Below are 25,604 nucleotides of genomic sequence, written 5' to 3' on the forward strand. Positions count from 1 at the left end.
TGATACCAGTGAGATCATGCCTAAAGTAAAATTGGAAGCAGGTGGCAAGTTTAATCTCTTCATGCTGACCGTATGCAAATATGCGGACTCTCGGTGGCTGGGCCCCACATTCGCGTACCATTTGTAAATACACGTGCTGAGAGCGCGCACCCACAGCACATATGTCGGTGTCTCATAGAAAGGTTCCGCTCACTCCTTGCAATTGGGACCTTTCTGATCATGTGACTGCTGTGACAGCCAATTGCGGTGGTCACATGACCCTAAACCCCCCCCCCCCCCGGCGACAGAAACCCCTTAAAGGGCCGGGAGGTGCCAGAGTGAAGGGGTTAAAAGATAAGTTTACCTTTCTGAACATGTTACACCCATACTTAAGATGTAACATGTTTGGCATACACCACCTTACCTCGTGATCCCCCCCCTTCTCCCTGCACCCGCTGTCAAAAATTGAAAACTTCATGGCTGTGCAGGGCTCCACGCACATGCAGCTGTGTCATTGACAGATTCCTGTGAATGAATGGACTACAAGTACCGTCTTTCATCGAAATAGATGGCTTGTAGTTCTCAGTGAACTATGAGGGCATTGGTGAGAACTCTTAATTCATTGATTCTTCCTGGACTTATGTAACTGCCTGCCTGTATTGGAGTCATGGGCAGACAGCTATACCGACAGTCTGCAGGAGCCAGACATTGCACCCATGATCTGCTGATCAGGGATGCAATGCTTTACAGGCTCCTAAAACATAAATGCACATTTTTTTAACCTGCAAAACATGTGCATTTAATTTTTTTTTTTTTAAAAGGTGAACTTATCCTTTGACAAGAAACAGAGATGAAAGGGGAAGCTGTAATTGCAATATCAATACACTGTAGGTATCCTGTGAGTTACTAATGAAGAAAGATTCTGCACATGCAGTACCTTGGTGATAGGGCATTGTCAAATGTACAGCAACAACTATATTTATCAAAACAGGAAGCCCATGCTAGGACTTTTTACGGGGACCTTTTACAGTGTACATGCACCACAGGGAATGGGAAGAACAAAAAGCAAAGAACAACTGATACAAAGGTATTGTCATGTTACCTAGTACTGTACCATACCAGATTTTCTTTAGGACCATGACTGGACTATAGATGACATAAACCAAAGTAACACCATGGACTCATGTATGAAAACCCAGAGAAAGCGAAAGGTTCTATACTATAAACAGCAACCAATCAGATCCTCTCTTTCATTTCATTAACCTACTGTATAAAAATGACAGAAGGGATCTATTTAATTTTTTTCTGAGCAAGCCAAGCACTTCCTCCATTCATGAAGCCACCATGGCAGCAAACTGCGTCAAGTTTGTGTATACTTTGGAATAATTTACATGCATGCATCATGGTTTAAGTAATAACACAAAGTGAGGCACAGCATACAATGAAGTGTGTGGGGGAAAGGGAGAGGGGGGAAAAAAGAGAATAATAAAACGAAAACTTACATCAGATATACTAACCTTAGAACCCTGGACAAACAATAGACACACAGACAACAGACCACAACAGTACAAGAAAAAAAAAGCATTAAAATCAAAAAATAAAAACAAGTTTAAAGCAGATTCAATAGCTAAAGCTATCAATGTAAAGTACTTGTGGAAAACTAAAAGATATATAAATACAACAATGCTTGTTAGTTTAAAAAAAATTAAAGAAACAAAAGCAATTTAAGCAAAATAAAGATTTGGCAAAAAAAGTCTGCTCTAGAAAGTTATAGTGGATATTATGGTTTTTAGTTGTGTAAACTATGCTTACAATCCAAGTTAATGAAAACTAGGCATATAAATGACATCCCCACAAAAGGCCACTAGATGGCAACATTGTACTTACAGTTGGCGAGGTGGCAGCTGACAACAAAGGCAATATTCCTCCACAGGCAATGATGATGTTGTCGACCATTTGGGATATCAGGTGGATAGTGTTATGGACAAAGATGATGTTTTCATTGCTATTGACAAAGTCCATTACAGATTTTGTGGAATGGCTAAACAGCAGGAAGAAAAAAAAAACCATTTTAATTTTTACTGTTGCCGAATACTCTGCTATAGCAGGGAAAAAAAAAAAATATACCGTATATATATATATATATATGTGTATGAGTGTATAATGAATTCTGGGTTGTTTCCTTCATCTCCATCTGCCACCACCCCTACCCTCCTGGAAACGTCAATGCCTGCCCATGAAAAATGGCTTGCTGCATTTTCCCCCTATTGCATTGGAACTAGTGGCATTGTTCTAACTGGCAGACCCTGTCACTTACAAATTACAGTCAGTTTAAACATAAAAAACAGTAGGTAAAGCTCACAACAAAGGGGGGATTTACACGTTGAGGTGTGGAGCATAAATATGTACAATAATACCTGTAGCCCACACAAACTATTACTACTGAATCCTAACAGATTATAAGCAGTCCAAATCAGGTTGCCCTTGGTATATTATTAAGCAGGGACTCCTCCCATTTCTGAAATTTTCCTACCCACGTCATTGCCAAAAAAATGAAAAGCATCAATATGACATCTGTGCAGGAAAGCTATACAGGCTTCTGATGCCTAAAGGAAATCATCCTAATCCCTCTATAAAACAAATATGTACGGTACTAAAAATTGTAAAGGCTCAGCTCACAAAGCATTCTTTGCATTATGGTAATAAAAAAAAAAATAAACAACAAAAAAAACAAAAAACACTGCACTACCCCTCTGTCACTAGACATTGGGCTCTAGATCACTACTGCCCTCTCCAGTGTTGCTCCCTTCATTTCCTGGTTTCACAGGAGAAACTGAGAGCAGCAAAGCCAAAGGCTCCTGTATGTACGACACCCAATGGGAACGTGTGCGCATGGGTGCGTCCTGAACATTCCACTTGGACTGTGAGAAGAGGAGAAAAGCGGTTATTCCTTTTTTTTAATTAAAAAAAAATGAAGTTTTAATACTGCAGTACCATGCAATTTGGCGTCTGCAAAGGCACTGCATTTGCGATCTGGATTTGCGGTGCCATTAACCGATTGCAAGGGCATTGCGTTTGAACGCCATGCAGGAAACACACACAGAATGTGCCTTTCCCACACTACATACTGGTGTGAACTGGCCCTATGTCTGCCCATAGGAATGAATTACAAAATATGTTGTATGAGTGTATATGCCTGTAAGATCTTTTGCACACTGACGCCTGGGCCAAACGTAAATTCCAGTGTATAACCCCCACTTGGAAAGCTCAGGTGCTGCATACAGATGCCCACAGACATGAATGGCTGTGGTAACTATACTCAGGTGTACAGTGGTGAACACGGAAACACAAGTATAGCATACGGATGCATTTGGGAAGAAAAAAAAAAAAGAACAAATTTCTATTTATTCTATACGTTCTAACCATGCAAGTTTTATGTTTGGTGAAAATGCACCCATGCGCCTTTAAACACAAGTACAAGTGTTTATACTTGTATACAAAATATAGAATATTTTGCAATTCATTCCTATGGACTGAATCATGCAATAGCTGGTGCTGCCAGGCACCGGAAATACAGGCGTATTGTATGCAGTACACCCATACACCTGCAAATACATCTGCATGCATGAGCCCGTACCATATTTTGTTGCTAAACTATAAAATACAGGATATTTTCGACTCAAACTATTTGCACCATACAATTATTTCATACAAGGTGTAGGGGAACTTTGGAGCACACCATATGATGTCAGCTAGAAACCAAAGCAGGATTCTGAATATTTCATATTAGGGCTGTTTTATTATAGAACCTGCCTTCCAGGTCACCTGTTCAGGAGGCCACCGAGAAAGTGATGATAAATTATTTAAAATACATTGAGGTAAAATACTCCACCTGAGAAGCAAACTCAGTCTTGGCATGCTGCGTCTAGTGTTCAGGGGATTGACCATAACCTAAATGTTCCAATTAGTTTTCCTCCATCGAGTTTTGTCATAGATAAAATGCATTCTGGCTGCATGGTGCCTTCCATAAACAGAAAGTGTGTCATCCATTTAAGATGTTCTCTGTCTAGGTTATGATAACATGAATTCTCATGGGAACAGGAGAGTTCAGAAACAGTTCAGCTGCTGCAAAATTAAATGAGCATAAAAGCACACGGAGCTCAAACATCTTTACAAGATCTGAGGGCTGAACGCTGAAATACCTTTGCAGATTTGGGCTTTTTTTTTTATTTTTATTAAAAGGTGACATTAAGAATTTGCTAATTGTTTACCACGCACAAGACAAAGTGTGCAATTTTAATTCCCAAATAAAAAAATAATATACAAATACAGGATAGACCCATTGAAAAGCCATAAAACAAAAGTAACCCAAAAAGAAAAAAACATGAAAAAAAAACCCAACAATGATACCGAACTGCTGCTCTTGGGTCACCCAGCAGCCAGTCGCATGGCATTTGATATTAGGCTTTTTGCCAAAGAAGACAATCAGACCTCAAACTGACACATACCCACAAGTGTCACACAATGGTTCTTTACTGCTACACGTAACAATACAAGTCTAGTTAACAGACATTGAAAACATACACTCCCTTTATGTATATTTCATCTCAATCCCAAATAAAGCTGGGTATACACTAGGAGCATTTCATTTGAGATTTTTTGTTGCAAGAACATTGTAAGAATGTTCATTCCTTTCTCTAATAACACTGTTCAACAGGTAAAAAGTTTTGGGCATAAAATTAGCTAATCTTACATAATTTTGGGGTGCTGAAAACGAAAATGACCCTAAAAAATGTTGATTGGCTCTAGTTTCCATGATATATTCACCCATCTAATGACGTAAGCCATTCAAAATTATGATGCAACTTCAGCTGCATATTGCGCAATTGATACTGGTGACCAATAGAAAATTGCATGTATTCTGAGATGATGCAATATTAGCCTTTAATTGCATCACTTCACTGCATAAAAGCTGCAGTATCTGTAGCTGATTGTAGTTCGACAGCGTCTTTACATTTCGTTTTATGCTTATATAGGCTACTCAGTAATGCCTCGAACTTGTGTGAATAAAGCAGATAATTTCTGCTATATCTGCGGTGAAATAACTTTTATCTCACAAAAAAGGAGGATAACAGGAATGATTAAGAAAGCCTACAATTTGTATTTTGGCTGCAAGATAGGAGACCAGGACAAGAGCTGGGCACCAAATATATGCTGCAATTCTTGTGGGACGGCACTGGAGCAATGGTTGAATGGAAAAAAGGCATCTATGCCTTTCGCTGTGCCAATGATTTGGAGAGAGCCAACAGATCATGTTAGTAATTGTTACTTTTGTATGGTGCCTCCAATTGTAAAAGGGCTAAATAAGAAGAAAAAGTTATCTGTGCACTATCCAAATATTCCATCGGCAATACGTCCAGTTCCTCATGGAGAGGGGCTACCAATTCCTAAAGCACCAGAATCCTTCGTGGTTGAGTCAAGTGAGGAAGAACCTGAAGCGTGTAGTCACGTGCAGTTGTAAGAGATAGCCCTTTCCTCGAATACAAGAGAAAAGCCAAGAGAAGCAAAACCGTCACAAACTGAAGACAAAACTAGTGAGAATCCTAAGTATTAAAATGATTCAACTTAGCTTATGGCTATAATTTTTCTTGGTAATCCTATGCAATATATTATGCCATTTAGGCTTTGTTATGTAGTCAATATCACTTGCTTTATATTTGTGGAAATCCATCTAATTATATAATTATTGTGCATTATGTAGTCATTACGCCTATAGTAGAAAACTTTCCGTTTACAGAAAAACTAGAGCCAATTGACAAATTTCATTGTTATATTTGAACTCAGATTGTGAAATTCATTAAGAAATGGATCCTTTTGTTTCCAAAACTGGCAAAAAATAAAAATTTGTTGAACAGTGTAATTAGTGCAGCCTTTCTCAACCTTTTCAATGCAGAGGAACCCTTGGAATACCTTTCCGGTCTCAAAGAACCCCTGCCAAAAATTGCTATATCTACAACTCGTGATACATTTGTGTCAGACACTGGAAATAATGCTCCCTACACTTGTGGTCATTGGGAATAATTACTCCTTTATAGACTGCTAAAAAGATCAATGGTGTCAGTAGGAACTTATCTGAGAGGCAGAAATCGCTTATTGCTCAAGGAACCCCTAGCAAGCACTGGAGGAGCCCCAGGGTTTCATGGAACCCTGGTTGAGAAACCCTGAATTAGAGGGTCAAATCAATGTTTATTTTCATATGCAGTGACCAGAAAATTCAAAAGAATAGAAAATGTTTCTCAAATATACGACTTTCTTCATTTGTTCCATAAAGTCCATTCATTCCAAAATTTAAATGTTAAAAGCAAACTGATTCAAGTACTTCTGAACAACATTCAAACATTCTGAGAATTTTCAGACAATTTTTCATTCAACATTCTACCAGTGTATACCCAGCTTGCAGACTTTGGGCACACCCAAAAAACCCCAATCATTGTACATAGGATGTGTGTAGCACGTCCAGTATCTCTGCCCCCCCTCTCCCAGTGTATAACAACTGTCGGCTTTGAATAGTCAAAGCCACCATTACTGTATACTCAGAGATGGTGCTGGCAGCTACAAGTGTCAAAAAAGCATTCAGAATCAGTGTTTATAAATAAAACTGCTCAGACACTAATATCCACTTGCAAATTGCCCGCAGTACAACCCCCCCCCCCCAATTAATGACAGTTTAAAGCAAGCATTGTATGTGTATCTTTAATGCATCTGCAATGCTAAGTGTAAAAAACGACTTGCCAATCGCCCACAACGTGCAGGCGAGCGGCAGCTTTGGGCAAAGCGATGTACCCTTACATCACTTTCTATTTCCAGGTGTGAGTGTCCGCGTGCGTGCCCCTTGCTGCCCCATGTCGGTCCAGGGAGAGAAGAGAGAACACCACAGTGAGTAAAAGCACTAAATTTCACACATATGTTAGATTAGAACATTTAACCCTTTGATCGCCCCAGCTAACCTTTTGATCACCCCTGTCACCCAGACAGTGCCATTAGTACAGTGTCAGTATATATAATGTTTCACTGATCACTGTATTACTGACACTAATCAGACACAAAACTGAAAAAAAAATGTAATTTGTAAATAACTTTGTAATGCTTTATACTAGAATGATCATTCAAGTGTCATTATAAACACGACAACATACAGCATAAAATGCACTTTTTATGTGCAGTAACACTATTTTTAAACTAGCATGTTCAAAAAAAGAAAACGTGTGTTCTGTTTAGTTTTATTGCATTTTATTGTCTAAGGATTGCAAAAATAAATTGTTGCAAGACAATATCATGAAAAGACAGCCTTGTTTGTCTTTAAAACAATTTTATGAATTACCTTGTTATACGAAATAACAAAGTTTTGCCGAATAAACAGTTCTATAGTAGAAATTTAAAAAGTGCACTGGTCCATAGGGGTGAACAAGTGTGAGAGGCAAAGTGGTTAAGTCAAGGTAGAGGCTAACCTACACTACTCTACGTAGCCTGTAGACAGGGGCGGACTGACCATTTGGAAACTCGGGCACTGCCCGAGGGCCCGGGGTCAGTAGGGGGCCCCATGAGATGCCCCTGGTACCTTTTTCATAGGCTTTTTTGAGCTTGGGCAAGGACAGAGGGGCCACATGATCCCCTATTGCCCAGGGGCCCCATGAGTTGTCAGTCCGCCCCTGCCTGTAGATGTTGATTTATGAATCTCTAATTAAATACAGAGGGGAATTTATCAAAACTGGAGCAGACAGAATCAGGAGCAGCTGTGCAACCAATAAGCTTCTATCTTCAGCTTGTTCAGTTAAGCTTTGAAAATAAAAGCTAGCAGCTGAAGGGTAACCATGCTCCATATTCTGGCTGTTCCAATTTTGATAAATTCTCCTTATTGCAATTTCAGCAAAAAAGATATTTTTTGGGGGGGGGGGGGTGGGGTAAAATAAACGTCCAAAAATGCCTGTTTGTGGCGTTTTACCGCGTTTGCCGCGGTTTTCAGCATTAGAGCGTTTTTACAGCTAAAAAACTCCTCTAGAAACCCACTAGTCTTTAGTGTTTTTTTTCCAGCCAAAAACATTGATTACAGTCTATGTGTGCATGGACACATAGGATAACATGCTGGGGGGTTTACTGGCTGCAGAAAAAAATGTCAAGGGCCAAAAACAGCAGCTGTAAAAACGTCCAGTGTGTATGAGGACTTATTGTGGCCTTACTGGGATATGCTACGAGTAGAGATGAGCTCAGGTGTCCTTCAAACTTATCTGTAGCGGAACTCTGAACTTGTGCTCTTGTTCTGCTTCAATGAGCTTCAAGCAAGGTCTTTGAGCTGGGGGTGGGAATGACCAAACCCGTCGCTCACTGAAGTTTAAATTTAAAAAAAAAAAACACTCAGAGGACATCCCAAGCTCATCTCCAGTTATGAAAGGGTGGGCTGACCATGAATACTCCAGCCACCTAAACAGATGGCCATCACAGATTTTAGAGGTTATCCCAGCTTTATAGGCAGTATTCCAGTTTTCTCTTACCATTGCCTGAAGTTTTGGCTACAGTTCATCCCTTTATGTGGATATTTTCACTTAAGGTTACAAAAAAAGAAAAAATACCTACAGTCCCATCTGCTACAGGTTTCTGTTTGCTGGTGTTTAACGCCTTAGCGCCATGCCTCCCTTTAAGGGGTTTATGATGCCGAGTAGTGGGGTTTACAATCATGTGACTGCCAGCGATTGGATGTCAAAACGGTCACATGATCAGAAAGCTCCCGAATGCAAGTAGCAATCAGGAGCTTTCCTACAGATGCTGGTAACTGTGCCAGGAATGTGCAGGGTGCGTGCTCTTGGCAAATCTGGTACACAAATATGCGGCCTCTCCGTGTCAAGGCCCACCCTCCGAGGAACTGCATGTTTGTGTACCTCCAGCGCCAAAAGGTTAATTTATGTGAAACTGTACTACCTCAGTAAAGTTATAGCATTGCCCTAATTATAACTGAATCTGGTTTCTGTAATGTTTGCAGGGTAAGGCTACCTTTGTTATGGTTAATATATACACATCCTAACAGGCATGATAATATAGCAAAGAATGTGTGAAAATGTATAAGGGCTCATTCGCACCAGCAGCCATGTTAGAATGCTGTGAAGGAAAAGGTCTTGATGCTTTATTAGTGACACATCCTAGGGATTACATGAACTAAATGATTAGCACATCCGCCTGGCAGTACTAGAATGGTTGGTTTGAATCCCAGCTACAGCACCACCTGCCTGGAGTTTGCATGTTCTTCCTGTGCCTGCGTGGGTTTCCTCTGGGTACTCTGGTTTCTTCCCACACTCCAAAGACCTGCTGGTAAGTTAATTGGCTCCTGTCTAAAATGGCCCCTAGTATGTGTATGTATGAATGTGAGTTAGGGACCTTAGACTGTACGCTCCTTGAGGGTTAGGGACTGATATGAATGTACAATATATATATATATATATATATATATATAAAGTGCTGCGTAAATTGACGGTGCTACACAAGTACTTGAAATAAATAAAATAAATGTCACAAGGTAGCATTGCATCCATCTTTATTTACCACACTGGATGTACTGCATCACAACATGCGACATTGAAAAAAGTAGCTGGTGTCTTTTGGGTTTTGGGTTTAGCGCACACCACTGAATTGAACTCGTAGGGCTTGCGACAAATGATCTTGCCTATGCGTTGGGACTATGTTTGGTAAAACTACCCTGCGCTAATGTATGAATGGGCCCCAAGTCACATCAAAAGAATGTCTGACCTGCCAGGAACTATTTACGGTGTGGAAGCAATTCTAGAAAACATAGGATATCCTTTTTTTCAGAGGATGTATTCTGTTTATGTTTGGGGGATAATATTCTTGATAATTTTTTTTCTCACCAGGAAAAAAATGAACAGTATTTTAGATTGTATATTTAGATGCAGCAAATGGATGGGGGAAAGTCCCTCTCTAAAGTTGTGAAGATTTAGATATACCTAGCAGGTTGACAGGGCCCTATGCTCTTCCACCCAGAATAGGAATGATGTAGTGCTTCATACATGTTTTTTGTTTTTTTAATTACAGTAACTCAGTGTTTTACTGAGCTAGTCAAGACCACAGCAGTAATGGCTCAACACATGGGGCATTTGGAAAACTCTTCTGAACAAAGGAAACTGACTGCTGGAAAACGTAGGTTAAAAAACAGCAGTTTAGCCATGTTTGCATACCGTGTTTATGAGCGTTTGCGTTTAGAAGCATTTTCAAAAGATAACCTCAGGAGACCTTCCCAAATGTCCAGAATGCATTGAAAAACAGTAAAAAATGTACTATTTCAGACATTTTGAGAGAAATTGAGAGCAGCAGCAGCAGAGAGAGCAGTATGTGTTGGAATTGCCTGTCTTTTCTGGTTGTATTCACTATGGATCCCATCATGAGCATAATGCAGCACGTTCTGCCATTTTTTCCTTCACGAGAAACCTGGAACTGACTGCACTGGTGTACCGGGTCCGTTTGAGTACCTGGAAAACGCTTTGCATGCATTTCTGATGATGAAAAAAGGACAGCATCTGGACAGAGCAGTTAAAAAATGCTTCTAAACACAAACACTTTAAAACATGGTTAACCGCGTCTGGCATTTGAAACGCCGGTAAAATCTACTCCTGAACGCAAGTTTGGTGCATTAAAAAAAACGACTGTAAATTCAACTGCCTGTAAACGACTGTATATGACAATGTGTATATGGACACATAGGAATACATTAGGGAGAGTTCAGGGGCTGCTGCAAAAAAAAAAAAACACGCAGAAAAGCTCCTGAACGTCAGTTTATCAGCTGCAGTGTACATGAGCCCTAAATAAAAGAACAAAGGAGAAAGTGGATTGTCCCTCTATATTATACCACTATTCAAAACAAAATAGGTCTATCCCTTCCCCAGCATGGAATGTGTTTGCAACAGTTGCATATCCCCAGCTTCATCGGTGATTTGGGTGATTTCAAACTTTTCACTCAGTACCACATGCTGGTTAAACTTATTATTACGGCTTGACTATTCAAAAACAATGATACTATGAGCTCTGGTACTACCTCGGTCTGCATTTCATCTGCTAAACTTTATTCAGGTTTCTTTAGCAGCTAAAGAAACATGATTAAGTAAGACCGGGATCCCATGGATGATTTTTAAACAGCGTTGGACATACACTACTGCATCAGTTGTATTTTGGGGTCAGATGTAAGAACCCCAAAATACATGTGGAGAACATGTAGTCTGTTAAACATCGACTCCTATCCTTCCAAAACACCTTTAACGTGCAAATAACATTATTCTGGAAAATGGGTTTTACCTCCTCCACACATGCACATCTGTTTCTAAAGCAAACAATAAATCTGTAAGGAGTCGCTGGTGCATTGGAGACCACTTGAACTCTGGAATACGGAACATGGTGGTTCGTGGACCCGGGCTGAACTGCCGCCTTTGTTCTTCAGTCATCGGCATCCCGCGGAATCCCAAGTCAACCCGAAGATCTCGTTCATGTTGGCTGATGGAGCGGCCCTGAACTGCCTACAAATAGAACATAGATATATTTAGCATTAAAAAGCAGTGTTAATATTTTGAACAATTTCTCAAGTGATTTCACAAGCTGGTCTAAGAACGTAAAAGAACTTCAAGGTAATATGGAATATGCAGTTCAGTTTTGGGCACCAATTCACAAAAAGAACATTGGGGAACTTGAAAAAGTACCAAGAAGGGCAACTAAACTGATACGAGGCATGGAGGAGCTCAGCTATGAGGAAAGATTAGAGGAACTGAATTTATTCTCTCTTGAGAAGAGGAGATTAAGGGGGGATATGATCAACATCTATAAATACATCAGTGGTTCATATAGTGAACTCGGTGTAGAGTTATTCACCCTGAGGTCATCACAGAGGACAAGGGGGCACTCTTTACGTCTGGAGGAAAAGAAATTTAATCTTCAAACACGGAAAGGTTTCTTCACAGTGAGAGCTATGAAAATGTGGAATAGAATCCCTCAAGAGTTGGTTCCGACCAGCTCAGTGGATTGATTCAAAAAAGGCCTGGATTCTTTCTTAGATACACAGAATATAACTGGATACTAACATTTATAGGTAAAGTTGATCCATGGAATATCCGATTGCCTCTCGGGGGATCAGGAAGAAACTTTTTTTCCCCTGCAGGAGCAAATTGGATCATGCTTTGCTGGGTTTTTTTGCCTTCCTCTGGATCAACTGTGGGTATAGGATTATAACTTTTTTTTTCTATGGTTGAACTGGATGTACTTTTGTCTTTTTTCAGCCAGACTAACTATGTAATAAAATGTTTCAAGCTGAATTACATATAAAACGGTCTACTGCAATGCAATTAAGAAGACTGAAACAAATAAGGCCTCATGTACACTACTGCTTTTGGTGTTTTTTTTAAAAAAAACCCTGAACTCAACTCAATAAAAGCCTGTGTGCCCATGAACACATGGGCTTTTACCAGAGTTTAGGGCATTTAAATGTTCCTTCCCTGAACGCAGAAGAATCGTATTCAGGAGAGGAACATTTTGGCCAAAAAATCACTAAATGTGTGTAGCCACTCGTGTGTGGGTGCTATTCGTGTCAATGGAAAATATTCTGGTCAATCAAATAAAAATCCAAGCGCTAAACACGGTACCGCGTTTACACGTATTTTTGCCAGTTTAGCATTTTTCTGCTGTCAGGATAGCTAAATATCTAGGGAAGTTCATGTGTATATGAGGCCTACGACTGCCAAACAACAAAAAGAAGAAAAAAAAGTTGATGTTGAGTAAACAGATACCACATATGACAAGCCTCAAACCTGCATGCACTCCCAAGACTTCAAAAAGACACCATACCCAAAAACTGCCCATAGATGATGCATTAAAAGCCTTTATAGCTCATCAGATAAGGAATAATCAAACAATGGCTCTACAATCACTTCTCTCGCTCTAATATGAGTAGCGATACCCAATATGACAAGCAATTGTCATTAGTAAACGCATGCACACCTCACGTATGTTCATGTACATGGGTGGCATTACATTTATTTCCAGAGTGGTTTATTTTTTTTTCCTTTCAATAATTTTTTTTTTTTTTCAAACAAAAGGATAGGGAAGGGAGAGGGAGACAAACATAGGGGTGAAGTGCGGAGGATCTATCCCTGTTGTGTAAGAAGGCCATAAACAGTGGAAGAACGTTTTTTTAAACTTTTTTAATCAATTTTATTTATTGCTCACCTTTATTGCTATCACAAGGGGCGTGGGAAATAGTGCAGGTGATAATTCTTCTTTTGAAGTGAACCTATCACTAATTTTTTACATTATTCAGTTCCCCATAGAACAAAATATTTGTCCTATCTTTTCGGTACCATGTATTGCTAGCTGTGATGTCAGACAGGTCACCCCACTTGGGAACCCCATGGCTACAGGATATCAAAGCTAGCAAGGAGACAACTGCTTTGATAGCTAACACCTGTCTTCGACTCCCAGCATTTGCCGAAGGCAAGTACAGACACAAGGAATGCAGAGGGATGGAAGGCTGACATGATAATTCTTCTTTAACCCCTTTGTGTCTAAGGGTAAAACAAATCTTAATGCCTAAGCACAATTTTGCAACTTTGAACTGTGTTATCAAAATTGTACATATCATCAGAACTACTGTGCATCGAGGTGGATTATACCTTTTTTTTCCCCGGAAAAATTGGGCTTTTATTTGGTAGTAAATTTTTATTATCAAAGGAAAACTGGCCCAAAATATTTTTTTAAATTTAGCTGTATGTTTTTTGCTACTACCAGAACCTACCACCAAAGAACAACCCAAAATAAGGGGGAAGCTCTGAAATGAGGCAACGCTCTGTTGATTTCTATCATTCAATCATGCGCAAGCGAAATACAGGTTTTTTTTTTATTTTCCTTGCATGTTTCCCTCAGTTCTAGAGCAACTGCACTGTTAGTGCGCTTGCAGTGCACAGACCATTTTTGCCTTTAGTAAATCAACCTCCCTGTATCTCCTCCATTCAAATAAAGAAAACGGGGGGGGGGGCTGCACAGTGACTGATCACTGTGATAGCAAATCAGAGGCTATCACATTGATTAGGTGAACTGGCATCAGGAGTTCCAGGTTCCGATTAGAACTGGACCCAGGACTTTCAGTAAAACCCTGGTCTCTGCGCTGGGAGCACGCCGTGGGGTGCGCTCCCACCACAAAGACAGGTACACAAATTAGTAGCCCGATGAAAAAGATTCCTCTAGTCCAGTGGGGCCGCATATTTGGTGTGAAGGGGTTAAGGAGATAACAGGGGTTTAATATACCCAATACTATCTCTGTGTTCTCTAAACAGACTGGACAAAAATATGCTCAATCAGTTGTTTCCCTATCTAGAGGGGCTAAGGTTTGACAGCTGTGAACCTGGAAGTGCTCAGAGATGAGCACTTCTAGGATCACACTAGACAGGGAAAATCATCAAATAGAGATGTGTTGGTCTGCAGCTGCTTTGCGAGTTTTGTTACATGCCGGAACTGCTATTGACATTGTAACTACTACCAATAAAAGGGTTAGAGGCACAAACAGGATCAGCTACAAAGTCATGAAATCCACGTGAAATGCAGTGGCACATACGTACCCTGTGCATTTAAATGTACACAAACCACAAGTTTGGGGGATGCCTTTTCAAGCTGCACAGTGTAGAGTGTGGTGTGCATCTCTAGAGGTTAAATTTAACACACACAGGGGGTCTTCTTCTGAAGGATTTAGATGTTATCAATAAGAGATATCCACATTATAAGGATATTGATTATCTGTCAAGAACGTGGGATGAAACTGTTCCACATGTCTTCACACATAGGGATCAGTCATGCAGCCACAAAAATGTATAATCAAAACTGGAAAGATGCACAAAAATACCTATAAAAAAGCCTGTAAAATGCTCATCAAATGCAGGCTGTAAACACATTCAAGTCTTAGCTTATCATGGTCTGTTACCCTTTACATACCCAGCACCTTGTACTAGATGTGGGCTGTGAGTTTGGAGTAACAGGATGCTAATTATCCCTACAAGGCCAATGAAGCTGCCAAGCTACACTGCACAGAAATACTAATGAAGAAACATGGCCCCGGAGCACAGGTCACATGATCAGCCTGTCTAATAATCACCTGTCTGACTATGTAGAGCTTCACATCCATTATATTCTACACTCAGGAACACAACACCGTAATCACTGCACTAATACTGACAAGACCTGTGACTTGTAATTCTCATTGTTGGTCCACAGTCTGAGAAATCTGACAATGAGCAAAATGTACATCTCTACCAAGGTAAAATATCATGTCCATTGACAACACAACCCTCTGGAATATAAGAATTCCATGAGAATGGGCCCTTTTTTCAATACATGCACCTAAGCAAAACTACGACAAATCTAATATAGGTGAATGAACGAGTTGCAGTATGCTCAACTGTTAGGGTACCGTAAATATATTGTTGGTTTTATGTTTTCCTTTTTTTTTTTAACTAAAATTGGTACATAAGGTGTTTCAGACACTATTTTGCCAAAATGACTTTATTTCTTGTAATATTATCTTGTACTTTTATGTTTGATGTAGGGAACTTTATTTGCCCTGAAATGATTATCCTGTTCTCTTATGCAATAGTCATATGATGCTGTAATCGCATTTGTCTATGTCTGACTTTTCTTTAATAAAATAAAATAAAAAAAAAAAAAAAAAAAAAAGCAACAACTATGACAAGCATTAGAAACCACAGATTGTTCCAAAACGGTCAGCTGGTGCAAATACAGTTTACAGCTAGAACTAGAGAGATAGAAATACACCCTCACTAGCTCTTTCACCACTTGCCCTCCACAGGATTTACCCCCCTTTCTGACCAGGCCATTTTTATGAGATATGGCGCTGTGTTACTTTAACTGACAATTGCGCGTTCATGCAACACTGCACCCAAATTAAATTTATGTCCTTTTTTTCCCCACAATAGAGCTTTCTTTTGGGGGTACTTGATCACCTCTGTGGTTTTAATTTGTTTGCGCTACAAACAAAAAAATACTGACCATTTTGAAAAAAAAAATATATATATTTTTGACTTTTTGCTATAAAACATATCCAATAAAAAAAAATTTTGTTATAAATTTAGGCCAAAACATATTCTACTAGGAAAAAATCCCAATACATGTAAATAATTGGTTTATGTGAAAGTTTCTACAAATGGTGGTATACATGCTGGAATTTTTTTTTTTTTATACTAGTAATGGCGGTGAACAGCGACTTATAGCCGGACTGTGACGGGCATTCTGACACTGGGTGGGAAATGAATAACTGCCACTAATACACTGTCAGTGCTAATAAAAAGCACTGACACTGTACTAATGACACTGGGAATTAGTCTCTCCCCTGTCAGTGTTACTTGGCGATCGCTGGGTGCCGGCAGGGAATCTTTGGCCGGGACCCAGTGATTGACATCTGTAAATAGCAATTAAATATTGCGCTAAGTGTGAAAGAAAAAAAATTATATTAAAAATTAATTATCCATGTTAACAACTACACATACACAGTACAACGTGTAAATCAATGCCTATAAGTGACATCATATACAATCCATATAAGGAACAATACAATGTTCAAATTCCACATGAATGACAGCTTCCACAAACACTACGAGAAAAAGAACATGCGGTACTTTAATGCAAAATTAATAGTGTTGATCTTCTTTTCATCCAAAAAATCACCAATGTGAACAGACCACCTCCATATGTGTAAAATGGAAGCTTACCAGATGAGAAGACCCCTTATTATAGGGGGTCTAATAAGGCTCTATATAGAAGTAACTCCATCCGAACCTTTATGCTGTAACCGGGACCCAGACTCCATTTAGATCAGTAAGCCATTCTCATGCAAAGCCAAGACAGTGTCATGTAAAATAAAACATGCCTCTCATAGTGCAGTAAAAACTAATGTGACTTTATTGCTCAAGTAAAATCCTACTTACAAAACATAGAAGGAATATCAGCATTCAAATGCAGCTTCTAAAATGGTGGACAGTGCAATGACGTCAGAGGGAGGCTCCACCCAACGCATTTCATCAGACATCTTCCGGGCCATGTTTTTTTCCTCCTTTATCTACGTGCGTCTTATGGAGCGAAAAATACAGTAATTGCTATTTAAATTTACTAAGGAAGGATGTCCTCTTAAAGTGTCTGCAGGTCTGTATATTGTGAAAGTGGGGAATTTGCACAGCTGAACCTATTCTGTTTTATTGACATCTGTAGCCGCCAATGGCGGCAGTGGGTAGGGCAGCACGCACACCTCCTACCCACAAATGAAAATCACGTATATATACACAAGTGACTTTACGCAGCCCGGCTGCCCTGTAGCAGTATTTCTGCTATAGAGCTGCGGGGAAGCGGTTAAGAATCAGCACAAGTCTTTGGAGTTTAGTGCACTATTTTACGTAGTACAGTGTAATGAGAACTTCTGCTATTACAATATAGTGTGACAGGAGTCACTTTGGGTGGGGGGCCCAATGGAACTCAGCTCAGTATATATCACTTATAGGCATTGATTTGCATGTTGTACTGTGTATGTATAGCTGTTCACACGGATAATTAAGTTTTAATATCATTTTTTCTTTCACACTTAACGCAACATTTACGGAATTTTTTGCTCCATAAGACACACTTTTTTTCCCCAAAAAAATGGGGGAAAATGTTTGTGCGTCTTATGGAGTGGCTGGACCGGTATTCCTACCGCCGCTGTGTTAGAATACCGGGCCAGCCACTTGACTCTACTGTGCAGAAACTGCTCCTCGGTCCCACCTGTTCCTCAGTCCAGCAGTGTCTTGCTTCCACCGCCCATCTTCTCTACCCCCCCCCCCCCCAGGTCCGCAGTCTCTGGTCATTTCCTGTACTATGTCTGCAGTCTCTGGTCATCTCCTGTACTATGTTCGCAGTCTCTGGTCATCTTGATTGAAATGCTGTGGCATGACCTTAAGAGAGCGATTCACAACAGACATCCCAAGAATATTGCTACACTGAAACAGTTTTGTGAAGAGGAGTGGTCAAAAATGACTCCAGATCGTTGTGCAGGTCTGATCTGCAACTACAGGAAACGTTTGGTTGAGGTTATTGCTGCCAAAGGAGGGTCAACCAGTTATTAAGTCCAAAGGTTCACATACTTTTTCCTCCCTGTACTGTGAATGTTTACATGTTATGTGCAATTAAACCATGGCAACATCTAATGTTTGTGTAGTATCATGTTCAGCAGACTGTGTTCTTCTATTGTTGTGACTTAGATGACGTTCAGAGCAGATTTTATGCCCAATTCATGCAAAACTCCACGTAATCCCAAGGGGTTCACATACTTTTTCTTGCAACTGTAGTTGTAAGTATGAATTCAGTGAGCTGTGTAACATCCTCAGCAGTGTATTTGTGGTTTGGTGAGGATAAGGATCTGTGACATGCAGCTAATCCATCCTTGTGAGGGATATTACTATACAGGGATACTACATCCATAGTCACTAGAAGTGTATTAGATGGTACTTTCTGTATGTTGTTGATCTTGTTCAGAAAGTCAGTTGGGTCTTGCAGGAAACTAGCAATATAATAATCAATATCTCCGGATCATACAGCTGCACCTCCAGTAATGTTGTGTACCTTATCCAGTGCAGAAAATGTAGCAAAGGATCTTATGTTGGCGAAACAGGACAGAAGTTGCAAACAAGGATGAATTTGCACAGGCATACCATCAAGGAACATAAAGAAGATGACTTTTGCACACCTGTGGGACACCATTTCGCACAACCACACCACACTTTGGGAGACCTCAATATTTTAGTTCTTCAAGGAAATTTCAAATCCATTCAGGAAAGAAAAACTTTTGAACTAAGAATGATAATTCTATTTGACACAAGAGATAACGGCCTGAATTTGGACATGGGATTCCTCACTCATTATCCAACAGTTTTATGACTATCACCTCAAGCATGACTGCCTCTGTGAGTGTTGTCGCCCCCCCCAGACTTTGCTTTTGCTGTGTCTTATATCTGTTCCCTTTTTTTTTCCCATCCCCTACATCTCTTCTAACATTCTGCTAAAACATTGTGATCAGTACTGCTTGGACCTGAAGAAGGGGACATTCCCCGAAAGCTTGTCCTCAAAATTGTATGTTAGTGCGAATAATAAAAAAAGTATCACGGACAGTACTCAATTGTTTCTGATCCATCAATGAGCAACTTAAAGTTGAACTTCACTTAATGAATATGAACTATTTTTAATCCTTATGCTGCTAGTATTAATAAATAAATAGGTGACCTTGATTACCCCTTCAGAGCTCCATCCACTGTGTAACATGCGCTCTCTACCACTCCTTCTGAAACTTGTGTCCTCTCTCCTTAAACTCCTTTCCTTCACCCCTCTTCTCCACCCCACAGCTTAAATATAACACCCTCACTTCTGTCGTCTCTCTATTACTGCACTCACCAACTCCTGCTAATTCTAAATCCACATGCTAATACAACCTCCAGGACACTGAGGCATGTCCCTTCATATAAATCACACGCACATATCTCCCTCACCCTTCTGCTTCTCCTAACCGCTGGAGATATATCTCTAAATCATGGGCCTCCATCATTTAACTGTACCCAACACACCCTTCACCCTTTGGCAGCTCTCTGATCCCCACCGTATTAATTTCACACACTCCTTCTCTTCTACCTCCTCTTTCTACTATCGTCTAACAATTACCCATAAACATTTTCGTCATCTCAACCCTTCTCTTCTCAGCTCTGCTACTGACCACCTCTATGACAAAATCCCATCCCTGTTCTGCCCCAATCTAGCCACTTCTGTCTACAACACTTCACTGTCATCCTCCCTGGATACACTGGACCCTCACTGCACACAGATTCGGGCCCCGACCCCAACAACCTTGGCAAGCAGATGACACCAGAAGTCTGAAAAAACATAGCCGCGCTCTTGAACGCCTATGGCAAAAGACCAAGTCTCAGAAAGATTTCAACCAATACAAATCTGCCCTCCAAAAATACAATTCATGGCTCCTCACTGCCAAACAGAAGTATTTTATCACTCTCATTAACAACTTATCCCATCCCAGACAACTCTTCTCTGCTTTTAACTCTCTACTTCGTCCTCCGCTGCCTCCACCCATTAACTCACTGACTGCCCAGGAGATCGGCAATCACATCAGACATAAGATTGATAGAATTCATGAGGAGATCTCTGCTGTACAGATACCTTTTTCCATTTCACACTCCATGTCCATAGGTACAATCATTACTTCCCTCATTCAACCCTGCCATTACAGACGAGGTTGCTAAACCTTTTTTCTAACGTCCACCTGCCCCCTGGACCCTGTTCCCTCACAAATGCTACGTTTACCCTTTGGCTCTATCCTACACTAACTCACATCTTCAAACTCTACCTCTCTTCTGGCATCTTTCCCAACTCTCTAAAACATGCACTAGTCACCCCCATACTAAAAAGCCCCCAAGAGATACCACCAGTCTTAATCTATGCCCCTTCTCCTTACTCCCTTTTTATCCAAATTCCTTGAACATCGGGTCTACAACCACCTCAATTGTCTTGATCCCCTTCAGTCACTTTCACCCTCAACACTCAACAGAAAATGCTCTCCTAAAACTCACAAACGATCTGCTAATGGCTAAATCGAGTGCACTCTATTTTTTACTCCGGCTCCTGAACCTCTCTGTTGCCTTTGACACAGTTGACCACCCCTCCTCAAAAAATTCCATGTGTTTTGTCTCTGTTACTGTACTCTTTGCTGGTTCTCATCTTACTCATGCAACTCCACCTTTAGCGTTACTTACAATTCTACTTCCTGCTCTCCTCTTCCTCTCTCTGTTAGGGTTCCCCCCCAAGGCTCTATTCCTGGACCTATCCTATTCACGATCTACACCGCCTGCCTGGGTCAGCTGATAGCTTCCCATTACTTCCAATACCCTCTATGCTGACGACACCCAAATTTATATCTCTACCCCTCAGCTCACTCCTTCCAGTCTCCTCACGAATCACCATTATTAACAGACGCATCAGCCTGGATGTCACACCACTTCCTCAAACTCCATCTATCTAAATGTGAGCTCATAATTTTTCCTCCCCCATGTGCCTTCCCCCTGATTTCTCTGTCAAGATCAATGGCACAACTATCTGCCCGTCCCCGCATGCCAAGGTTTTAGATGTAATCCTGGACTCTGAACTATCCTTTCAGCCCCATATCCAATCACTATCCAAATCTAGTCGCCTCTACCTCTGCAACATCTCCAAAATACTGCCCTTCCTAACAAATGACACCACAAAACTCCTAGTTCACTCCCTGGTCATCTCTTGCCTTGACTACGGCAACTCTCTCCTCATGAGATTACCTTTACATAGGATAGCCCCACTTCAGTCCATCATAAATGGTGCTGCCAGGCTCATCCACCTTACCAACCATTCAGTGTCTGATACTCCTCTCTGCCAATCCCTCCACTGGCTTCCGCTCACCCAAAAAATTGAATTCAAAATGCTAGCAACTTAAAAAGCCCCTATCTACATCACTAACCAAGTCTCCGAATACCGACTTAATCATTCCCTTTGTTCCTCCCAAGACCTCCTGCTCTCTAGCTCCCTCGTCACCTCCTGCCATGCACACCTCCAAGACTTTTCCCTGAGCCTCTGCTATCCTATGGACCTCCCTTCCCCAATCTGTCCGACTATCTCCTACTCTGCTTACTTGTACACAATCCCTGAAAACCCTCCTCTTCAGAGAAGCCTATTCTGCCCCACCTAACAACTGGAGTTTTATTTTCTCCATCAGCTCATCCCCCACAGCTATTACCTTTCATATTACTTGACGTTCCCTCCTAGATTGTAAGCTTTAATGAGCAGGGCCTTCTTATTCCTCCTGTATTGAATTGTTTTGTAACTGTACTGTCTGCCCTCATGCTGTAAAGTGCTTCGCAAATGGTTGGCACTATATAAATCCTGTATAAAAATATTTACTTGTTTTAAACTTTTTTTACATTTCAGTTACTTCCTGGTTTCCATGCATAGGCAAATGATGTCATACATCCCAGGAGTCTTCAGTAGAGGAGGGTTTTTCTCAGCTAAGCCCACCCTGCTGCATATGCAGGCCTAAGCTAAGGGCAGATGGGTTCCAGGAAGCAAATGCCAACGGCCAAAAATGTTCAGGAGTATTTTTGAAAGTGATTTTACAGCAAAACAAATCATGGAGACATGGATGGATGGGGGAGTTTGTGTTGAATAATAAAAACAAATAAATTAGCAGTTTTGGTTTGTTGTGCTCAGATGCAGTGTAGTTCCATTTTAAGTCTCGAAGCATGTTTCTGTGTGAGCAAGAAGAAACTGTTGTGCGCATGTGCAGCAGTTATGTTATTTGGACCTGGCCAAGCAAGAGAAAGAAGACTCCAAACCTGGAAGAACAGGAGAAGATGGAAGCACTGGCAATGGAGGGCAGCACTGGTTGGTAATGCTGGAAGGGGTCACACATTAAAGTAAAAACCTTCAGGGGGCCCAATAATTTAGAAACTAGTTTGTCAGTTTACTTGAACTTTAAGAACTAGCACTTGACAACAAATGCAGAAAGTTTGGAGTTTAAGTGATACACTTTATTGGCTAACTTAGGTTATTAAAGATACAAGCTTTCGGGAGCTTCCGTCTGTCCCATGTTCAAACTCTATGCAAGTTTTAAAGTATGTAACTCTATAGGAAGTGAAATATTTGACAATATATTATACACAAAGGTTACTACTATTTTGTTGCATCCTAAAATGAAAACATTACCTCTCAACACCCTCCCCCACTCCAGTCCCTGCTACACATATTTGTTATTTAGCAAGTTTACAGCCACCCGCATCTGCCAATTTATCAATCTATGAAGAGCCCCGAAAGATTGTGTATCAGAATAATGCTACCAATAGCTACTGGATGTAAAACCAATGGCTATTGGTTTGAGAAAGTGGCAGCCTCGCCTCAAAAAGCATGCCCATGCATAGGACATCACCACTGGAGCCATGTGTGTTCCACCGTCAGCCATCTTGCCACCTCCCCAGTGTTCTCCCGGTCTACTATTCACATCCATAGGCATCAGTGATAGCAAAACCCCACTTGGCTCTCTTGAATCTATTCTAGACGATTGGTGGACTATTGGACCCATGAGAGGCAGAAGACCCACATGTTGCAAGGTGCTTAACCTTTTACCTCTGTGAGTTGCTATTAACAGAGCATGCTTTTTTTGTTCACCTATTGCTACACGTAGTCTGCTGCCCCTTCGGGGGGTGTTCCTTTTTTGTTACAGCTACAGGTTCTGCAATCCTTCCCTAGGAAGTTCATCCTATTCTGCGAAAGTCCATGCCTGACTCTGAATGATATTTCTATATGTACATGCCTGACATCAATACAATTTGTTATGTAAAATGACAATTGTCATGTGAATAAATGAGTATTTACACGGTTACATTCAGATACACCCTTTGCTTTCCTTATCTACAGGCAAAATAGTGCAAGTTGGCACTTACTGTATAGTGTGTGTGTGCATGTATATTGCATTATGTGTTTCTGCTGTTTTGATGGAAAGATCAGTGAAGTAGGACAGTGACCAGCAGGTAACCGGCACAAGTGTGAAGAACAAATTCTACGAAAAGGTGTATATTGCTAGTTACACACTTGTAATTCTGAATCGGTAAGGCAGTGGCAGTTAAGAGACAGAATGCAATCTGTTGTCTTAGCAACAGGCACCACTGTTAAATTCTGTGAATAGCTACAAAAGCTTCAAGATTCCTGCTCAGCATTCACTGATGGGAAAATTACATAAATGCTACGAGGGAGTAGAGACATTAACTTTTTATTGCTGCACTATTTTGAACATTGGGCTCTACCAATTGTATCAAAATGTGTATGATTAAGAGCGTTTTCAGACCACTCGATATCTCACATAACCTCGGCAGACAGCCTCTGCAGGGTAAACTCATTTTCCTACTATAATGACAGTTTGGTTTTATTGGATTTCTGCACTTTCCCTTTTATAACAGGAAAGCTTTTTTTACAACCCTGAACATGCTGCATAAATATTCTACAAAATGAGGCCTATTTAACATTTAAGAAATTATTTAATAACCTTTTCCTTTATAAGGAGTAAAAAAAAAAATCAAGAAATCTTAAAATGTGAAGACTCCAAAGCAAAACTCCATCCAAAAAACAAAAGAAGATAAAAATGAATAGCTCATGCAGGATAAAATAACAAAACAAGCTTTCACTGTAATATTCACTGTCAATTCATAGATTCCCCCACAGTACCTTTTTCTTACCATTAGAGGTCATCAGACTAACAGTCAGAATCATTTAATCCACTTCCTCTAAGTCCAGGTCACGGCTGACCCATCCTAACTTGTTATTTGACAGTGAAAGGAGAACCAGCACAGTGATGAGCTAATCTCTCAGTCACCTTTCTTTCTCCTATTGGAGTGTGCTGCTTCTTCCTCTCACACTCCATTTCTGTTGTACAAGAACTGCAGAAGTGGACACTGGTTCAGGATCTGGTCCGTACACTGCTTTCATTTAAATATAAATGTAATAATTATTAATAATTACAGGGCCATATTAATTTGTGCCTTCTATATGTGTCTAGAGGTATGCATGAAAGAAAACTTGTAGTATATGTGAGAGCATGACCAAGATGCAGGGCTAAGGAAAAGGACCCACTTAGCTAATGCAACAACCCCCCCCCCCCCAAAAAAAATAAACATTTTGAAGGGTCCTATTCATAGATAAAAGATGAAGATTAGGGAAAAATGTGTCCGTACAGTTGCTGTGTCCCAAATAGACATTAATAGGACTGCCTGCATAGTGATGCATAGAACATCTCAGACTGAGATTGCCCTGTTCAGTACTGAGGAATGAAAAGGTTGGAGTTTGGGCTGTCCTCTACAACTACGAAAACAAAAATCTCAAGATGCGATTGCCCTGACTTTTACAACCCAAAATTCTGCAACCTTTCCACACCTTCAAGAAAGTATACCAAAGATGTCACTGTCAAAGCAAGTTCAACCTACACAGTCCCAATAATCATTGTTCCTCTTGAGGTTGGCTTGCATGACAGAGGTGAAGGCAGCAGTCTTAGGAGGATTTGTGGCTGATGGAGTAAAGAAATTGTTGAAAGTCATTAGTTGAATTGGTGGTGAGAGTTGTATTCTGAACGAGGTGTTAACAGCTGAAATCCATCAAGCTGATCTTCAGAGTCCATTGTGGAACCAAAAGTGCAGTTAGACCAAACATAATACTAGGTGAGGTCACACTGCTGGAGGTGAGCAGACATCTGGTGGTGGAATTATGCACTCCTGTGTTTGAAGCAATTTGTGATCACAGGAGGAAGGGAGCACCATAAAGACGAAATGTTTGGACATTTTATTTAAATGTATTATTTTCTTTAACACATTTGGATTTAGGTTGGTTTTGGTTTGTAGCACTGCACTGGTTTCACTATATTACTGATTTTGCCTTATATGAGATAGGGGTTGTGTGCAATAGTGGCTACAACACTGTTTATGCTA

General features: G+C 40.4%; 1 protein-coding gene across 6 annotated transcripts in view; it reads right to left on the reverse strand.

Annotated features, from left to right (window-relative positions):
* The window catches only part of NBEA (neurobeachin), an 881,324-nt gene that overhangs the window by 466,464 nt on the left and 389,256 nt on the right, over positions 1-25,604 (reverse strand). For 4 of the 6 annotated variants that reach the window (XM_089690860.1, XM_089690859.1, XM_089690858.1 and 1 more), the window contains exons 23-25: positions 11,332-11,549; positions 1,867-2,020; positions 1,482-1,505 (exon numbers count right to left, since the gene is read on the reverse strand). In XM_089690860.1, coding sequence (XP_089546986.1) covers positions 1,482-1,505; positions 1,867-2,020; positions 11,332-11,549 — 396 coding nt within the window. The remainder of the gene's footprint in view (positions 1-1,481; positions 1,506-1,866; positions 2,021-11,331; positions 11,550-25,604) is intronic. The other 2 variants (XM_089690861.1, XM_089690864.1) reach the window with 1 other exon arrangement.

This window comes from Staurois parvus, unplaced genomic scaffold (assembly GCF_062004578.1).
Source record: "Staurois parvus isolate SC_StPar_1 unplaced genomic scaffold, SC_StPar_1.0 ptg000544l, whole genome shotgun sequence".
Classification (NCBI taxonomy): domain Eukaryota; kingdom Metazoa; phylum Chordata; class Amphibia; order Anura; family Ranidae; genus Staurois; species Staurois parvus.